Source organism: Pipra filicauda, unplaced genomic scaffold (genome assembly GCF_003945595.2).
Source record: "Pipra filicauda isolate LSUMZ 115617 unplaced genomic scaffold, ASM394559v2 scaffold102_size2360937_pilon, whole genome shotgun sequence".
Lineage (NCBI taxonomy): Eukaryota > Metazoa > Chordata > Aves > Passeriformes > Pipridae > Pipra > Pipra filicauda.
Window position 1 is genome coordinate 1,264,459 of NW_024103463.1, and position 7,080 is coordinate 1,271,538.

Genomic DNA, 7,080 nt, shown 5'->3' on the forward strand with positions numbered 1-7,080 from the left:
CCTCAGGGCTCTGGCCCTGTGTTGAAAACTCGTCTCACTTCTGCCTCAGTACCAGTGGAGGAGCACCTGGAGGAGACCTTGGTGTTCCTCAACCAGACAACAGGAAGAGACAGCAGAGAGAGACCGGGCTCACACAGGGCTGACCAGCGAGTCAGGGGGCTCTACGCCTCAGGGCTCTGGCCCTGTGTTGAAAACTCATCTCACTTCTGCCTCAGAACTAGTGTAGGAGCACCTGGAGGTGCTCCAAGGACAGACACCCACCACTGACAGTCATCATGTCACACAGGGAGCAGGCGGCCCCCAGAGGGAGGGAGCCAGGTGAGAGCAAAGTGCCCCTCCCTCAGCCTGGCAGAGGGGCTGTCAGGGCAGGCAGTACAGGTGCCATGCCCGGGCCATTGTCTCTCTCCCCTCCAGCATGCCTGCTGTGTCGGCAATCAGATGCTGACTCGGACATCTGCGGGGAAAAACTCTTCATACATGGGTTCTGTGCCCACGAGAACTGCCTGGTGAGTTGCTCTGTGAGCTCCCTCCACTTTTTGACAGGCAGTCCCTGCCACTCTCTGCTCATCAGTGAGTGGTATTTTCCTGCAGTTTTTTGCCAACAACTTTCCTGACCGCCCGGTTCATCGAAGAGGACTCTGGTGTCTTCACTCATGGGAGATCCGAGATGTAGTCTCCCAGGCGGCAGAGGAGGTGAGAGGTTGACTAGAGCAGGGAGATTTGTGCCAGGCGAGGTTTGCTGGAGCTTAGCCCAGACCCCAAGCAAGAAAGCCCAGCCCTTCCAACCAGCTCTGGGACAAGGAGGAGGCCCTGAGGCTGCTGCTGATGGGGCTGCTCTGCTCTTTCCAGAGCTGCAGCATCTGTGGCCAAATCGGGGCCACCATTTACTGCTGTAGAAGACACTGTGATGTGAGCTTCCACCTGCCCTGTGCCAGGCAGGGAGGCTGTGTCACCCAGTTCTGCAGACCATTCAGGTACCTCCTGTCCCCTCCTTACCACCACCAGGGAAGGGCCCAGCACTTCTCACTTCACCCACCCCTTTTTCCCCCCAGGGCCTTCTGCGCCGCACACAGGCCACAGCAGGCAGTGGAGGCGACTCCAGAGCCAGGCACCGAATGCCTCATCTGCATGGAGCCTGTGGAGGACAGAAAGACATTCAACACCATGGTGTGCCCAGCCTGCAAAAATGCCTGGTTCCACAGGGACTGCATCCAAGTAGGAGTGGTTCCCTCACCTCTGGGGGCACAGCAGGGGCTCAGCAGCACCAGGGCCTCACTCTGGCTGTTGTGTTTCTCCTGCAGGGACAGGCTCTGCATGCTGGTTATTCCTCCATCCAGTGCCCCCTCTGCAGAAATGATGACGCATTTCGCAAGGATCTGCTCACCATGGGGATCCGAATCCCCTTCAGGTTGGTGTCCTTCTGCCTGGCTCACAACACAGGGGGTGCAAGTGCTGTGCCGTGCCAGGGCCTGCCCCAGCAGTCCTGGCCCTGCCCTGTTCCGTGAGTCCCAGGTTCAGCTTCCCGCAGGAGCTGGAAGTGGCACAGGGGGAAGAGCAGGGACACCCTGCACCTGCCCGATGCCGGGGCAGAGGGAGCTCATCAGTTTTCCTTTTCCATCAGACCACCAACATGGGAGGACTTTAATGCATTTGATGAGCTGGGAGACAGACACAGGCGCTGTGATGCCAGTGAGTGCCTTTTTCCAGGAGGCAGGCAGGAGGCAGAGGGACAGGGGTAAGTTGCCAAAGCTGCACCCTGGGGCTCTGCAGGGCTAGAAGCAGAAGGACCCAGGAGAAGAGCTCAGCCAGATACTCCCACGCTTTGGACACTTTGTCCTCACCTCCATGAACCTGTTTTCTTCCCCAGGCCCTGGGAACTGCTCCTGTGCTCCTCCTGTGCTGCTGAGGGCACCCACAGGCACTGCTCTGGCCTGAGGAACAGTACAACCAGCTGGGAATGTGATGGCTGTGCTGGCCTGGGCACATGTAAGAGGCAAAGCACCCTGTTGACCCTGGGCCTGGTGCCCCTGGGCATGGCAGTGGGTGCTCAGGGTGGGTTTGGCAGAGCCTGTCTGCTCCAGGAGGGCTGGAGGCACTGCTCTGGCCTATCCTGCCCCAGGTCTGGGGTGACCTTGACATTCCTGCTTCCCCTCACAGCCTCCCGAGTTGACTCCCGGCTTGCTGGCCCCAGCATGGCCAGGCAGTCAGGACTGGAGCCTTGTGATGGCTCCAGGGAACCCCAGACCACCAGCACCAACGCAGGCATCCTCGTGCTACCAGGGCTGTCTCCCAGTTCTGCACCACTGGACACCATCAGCCCCAGCACCAGCACCCAGGTGCCAGCCCCTGTCTCTTCAGCACCACAGACGAGCAACCACCGTACCAACCGACAGACAACATGGGAGCAGTCTCTGCAAACTCCCTCACAGGAGACGAGCAGCTCCAGTCCTGACAGTCAAGTAACATCGGGGTCATCCCAGAGCACCTTCACAGAAAGTGAGGACAGCAGCAGCTCCAGCAGTCGGGGGCCTGACCGCCGGCAAAACCACCCCCGCCGGCAACATTGGGCCCAAAATCCACACTTTCGGTCCAGAAGTCCCCTGGACAGGACCCATGAGCCATCACCAAGTCCTGGGAGGCGCAGGCCCAGGCCAAGACCATCAGGGACATCCCGCAGGCGAAACCGCTCCCGCCTGCAACGTGAGACCCCAAATCCATCCGGCCGGTCCAGAAGTCGCCACGACAGGAGCCAGGTGAGAGCACCCAGTGCTGGGAGGAGCAGCCGCAGCCGGGAAACATCAAGGACATCCCGCAACCAAAATCGCTCCCGCCAACAACATCAGGCCCCAGATCCATCTGGCCGGTCCAGAAGTCGCCGTGATAGAAACTGTGTGAGAGCACCAAGTCCTGGGAGCCGCATCCCCAGCCAGGAAGCATCAGGGACATCCCGCAGGCGAAACCGCTCCCGCCTGCAACGTCAGACTGCAAATCCATCCGGCCGGTCCAGAAGTCCCCTTGACAGGAACTGCACACCAGCACCGAGTGCTGGCAGGCGAAACTCAAGGGAGACAGCAGTCAGGACTTCCCAAAGGCAACAGCACTCCCGCCAGCAGCGTCGGACCCGGAACTCATCCACCAGATCCAGAAGTCCACATGACAGGAGCCGAGTTAGAGCACCAAGTACTGCCAGGCGCACTCACCGGTGGGACGGTGAGACAGGGACCCACCACTGACACGTCCCACGTCAGACAGGGAGGAGGAGGCCCAGAAGGGAGAGAGCCAGGTGAGAGCAAAGTGCCCCTCCCTCAGCCTGGCAGAGGGGCTGTCAGGGTGGGCAGTACAGGTGCCATGCCCGGGCCATGGTCTCTCTCCCCTCCAGCATGCCTGCTGTGTCGGAGATCAGGGGCTGACCCAGACATCTGTGGGGAGAAAATGCAGAAACATGGGATCTGTGCCCACAAGTTCTGCCTGGTGAGTTGCTCTGTGGGCTCCCTCCATTTTTTGACAGGCAGTCCCTGCCACTCTCTCCTCATCAGTGTGTGTCCTTTTTTCTACAGTTTTTTACCAGCCACCTTCCTCTGCACAACGATGATCAAGTACAACTCCAGGGCTTTCTCCCAAGGGATATCCTACATGCAGTCAACCGAGTGGCACAGAAGGTGACAGCCTGAGAAGAGCAGGGAGATTTGTGCCAGGCGAGGTTTGCTGGAGCTTAGCCCAGACCCCAAGCAAGAAAGCCCAGCCCTTCCAACCAGCTCTGGGACAAGGAGGAGGCCCTGAGGCTGCAGCTGATGGGGCTGCTCTGCTCTTTCCAGAGCTGCTGCATCTGTGGCCAGAGCGGGGCCACCATCTCCTGCTGGGATGGCACAGGGGGAAGAGCAGGGACACCCTGCACCTGCCCAATGCCAGGGCAGAGGGAGCTCATCAGTTTTCCCTTTTCCCATCAGACCACCATCATGGAGAACCATACTGCATTCAATGAACTGGGAGACAGACACAGGCACTGTGATGCCAGTGAGTGCCTTTTTCCAGGAAGCAGGCAGGAGGCAGAGGGACAGGGGTAAGTTACCAAAGCTGCACCCCAGGGCTCTGCAGGGCTTCAAGCAGAAGGACCCAGGAGAAGAGCTCAGCACCTCCATGAACCCGTTTGCTTCCCCAGGCCCTGGGAACTGCTCCTGTGCTCCTCCTGTGCTGCCGAGGGCACCCTCAGGCACTGCTCTGGCCTGAGGGACATCATAACCAGCTGGGAATGTGATGGCTGTGCTGGCCTGGGCACAGGTAAAAGGCAAAGCACCCTGATGACCCTGGACCTGGCAATGGGTGTCCAGGAGGGCTGGGGGCACTGCTCTGGCCTATCCTGCCCCAGGGCTGGGGTGGCCTTGAACTTCCTGCTTCCCCTTACAGTCTCCAGTGAAGATCCAGAGCTTGTTGCTCTCATGAAGGACTCTTCTGACAACTCCACAGATCGTGAGACCATCACCTGCAGCACCAGAAACCACCATATCAACACACAGGCAACTCAGAGCAGCCTCTGGAATCTCCCTCACAGGAGATGAGCAGCTCCAGCCCTGACAGTCAGGTAACATTGGGGTCATCCCAGAGCAGTTTCACAGAAACTGAGGACAGCAGCTGCTCCAGCAGGGCAACACCACTCCCACCAGCAGTGTCATACCCCAAATTCATCCAGCAGATCCTGAAGTCACCGTGACAGGAGCCGTGTTAGAGCACCCAGTGCTGGGAGCTCCACTCACCAGTGGGATGGTGAGACAGGGACCCACCGCTGACACGTCCCACATCAGACAGGGAGGAGGAGCACCCGAAGGGAGGGAGCCAGGTGAGAGCAAAGTGCCCCTCCCGCAGCCTGGCAGAGGGGCTGTCGGGGCGGCCAGCGTGGGGCCAGGAGCAGTGGCACGGGGAGGCAGGAGCTGTCCAGGCATCCCGGGGCTGGGACCCTCCTTTCCTCAGCAAGCGGGGCCCAGCTGGGGCAGGGGACACCTGCTGGGACACCCGTGCCCACAATGTCCCGTCCTCCCCAAGGCCTCCAGCCCTGCCCTTCAGCCAGCCAGGCAGGGACAGAGCAGCCCTTGGGGTCAATCCTGCAGGGAAGCTGCCCCAGCCTGGCAGAGGTGCCATGGTCTCTCTCCCCTCCAGCATGCCAGCTGTGTGGACGACCAGAGGCTGACCCGGACGTGTGGAGAAGAAATCCAGATAAATGGGCTCTGTTTCCACGAGTTCTGCCGGGTGAGTCGCTTCATGTTTTGACAGGTAGTCCCTGCCACTCTCTCCTCATCAGTACGTGTCCTTTTTTCTACAGGTTTTTGCCAGCCACCTTCCTCTGCACAATGATGATCAAGTAGGATTCCAGGGCTTTCTCCCAAGGGATATCCTAGACGTAGTCTCCCGGGAAGCACAGAAGGTGAGAGCCTGAGAAGAGCAGGGAGATTTGTGCCAGGCCAGGTTTGCTGGAGCTTAGCCCTGATCCCAAGTAAGAAAGCCCAGCCCTTCCAACCAGCTCTGGGACAAGGAGGAGGCCCTGAGGCTGCTGCTGATGGGGCTGCTCTGCTCTTTCCAGAGCTGCTGCATCTGTGGCCAGAGCGGGGCCACCATCTCCTGCTGTGAAACAGATTGTGACCCGAGCTTCCACCTGCCCTGTGCCAAGCAGGGAGGCTGTGTCACCCAGTTCATTCCACCGTACAGGTACCTCCTGTCCCCTCCTTGCCAGCACCAGGGAAGGGCCCAGCACTTCTCAGCTCACCCACCCCTTTTCCCCCCAGCTCCTACTGCCCGGCACACAGCTCAGAGCAGGCAGTGGAGGCGACTCCAGAGCCAGGCACAAACAGAGACATCCTGCAAGCGAAACCACTTCTGGCAGCAATATCAGACCCCCAGTACACAGAGCCAGTCCAGAAGTCATCGTGACAGGAGCCACGTGAGATCACCAAGGGCTGGGAGGTGCAACAGCGGCCAGGAAGAAGCGAGGACATCCCAAAGGCAAAACCAGCAACGTCAGACTCCAAATTAATGCAGCCAATCTAGAAGTTGCCGTGACAGGAGCCGTGTGGCAGCCCCAAGTGCTGGGAGATGCACCCCCATCCAGGAAGCATGAAGAACATCACAGACGTGAAACTGGTTCTGTCAGCAACTTATCAAATCCCTTCAATAAATGTATAGGACTGCTTTTTAAAATATTTTTGTGTATTTGCAAAATTATGCAAATGGCACTTTCGATGTCGCAGCGTTTAGTAGATTGTTTCATCCTAATGTTTCACCTGACACGTTGGAGGCTATTGCAAAGCCCAAGGCTTAGTATCTTTGTTCAGGTTTCCCTTTCATCCCCCTTGGCTTTTGGCCCAGCTTTCCTTTCCTTCGTATTCTATGGTTTCCCCTTGGTGTTGCAAGGGAGACGTTTGGAATGTTTTGCAATCCAGCGGTGCCACCGCCTTGATGCACTGAAGGCAGGGAAGCAGTGGCGGGGTGTTGGCAGCCCCGTCCTGTCCCTGCTGCCGGCGGCCCGGGGGCAGGAGCGCCCCGGCGGTGCCATGGCGGGTTCCCCTCAGGTGTGGGCAGCCGCAGCCCGGCTGTGCGGGGCGGCCCCGGCGGTGCCATGGCGGGTTCCCCTCAGGTGTGGGCAGCCGCAGCCCGGCTGTGCGGGGCGGCCCCGGCGGTGCCATGGGGGGTTCCCCTCAGGTGTGGGCAGCCGCAGCCCGGCTGTGCGGGGCGGCCCCGGCGGTGCCATGGCGGGTTCCCCTCAGGGCGGCCCCGCTGCCCGCGCACGGCGGTGTTGCCGGGGCAGCCCCGTCCCCCAGGCACATCTGTGCGCTGTGACCCAGCGGCGACCGCTTCCCGCTCTAAGAGCCCGCAGGAATGGCTGCCTGGCTCCAAACTGCCCGCCGGGAGCGCGCTGGGATCGCAGGGGGAGCTCTGCCCGGGGCAGCCCCCGCACTCAGTCGCCCCGAGCCGTCCCGCCCTCCCCGCACACGGCGGCGCTTTGGGAACGGCCGCGGTCGGCGCTGGAGTGGCGGCGCTCGGGCTCGAGGGAGCGCCGCGAGCCCGGGAAAAGCGTCGGGAACATTCTGGCAC

The 7,080-nt window shown here is 60.4% G+C and overlaps 1 protein-coding gene across 1 annotated transcript; it reads left to right on the forward strand.

Annotated features, from left to right (window-relative positions):
- The first annotated feature begins 241 nt into the window (after positions 1 to 241).
- On the forward strand, positions 242 to 6,188 carry LOC113996415 (PHD finger protein 7-like). Its single transcript, XM_039378354.1, has 13 exons — positions 242 to 318; positions 415 to 506; positions 592 to 693; positions 850 to 974; positions 1,053 to 1,215; positions 1,302 to 1,408; positions 1,622 to 1,735; positions 4,160 to 4,278; positions 4,405 to 4,579; positions 4,691 to 4,834; positions 5,152 to 5,416; positions 5,573 to 5,697; positions 5,775 to 6,188. The coding sequence occupies exons 1-9, from the start codon at positions 276 to 278 to the stop codon at positions 4,554 to 4,556; spliced, it is 1,017 nt and encodes a 338-aa protein (XP_039234288.1). The 5' UTR covers positions 242 to 275; the 3' UTR covers positions 4,557 to 4,579; positions 4,691 to 4,834; positions 5,152 to 5,416; positions 5,573 to 5,697; positions 5,775 to 6,188.
- The last annotated feature ends 892 nt before the right edge of the window (positions 6,189 to 7,080 follow it).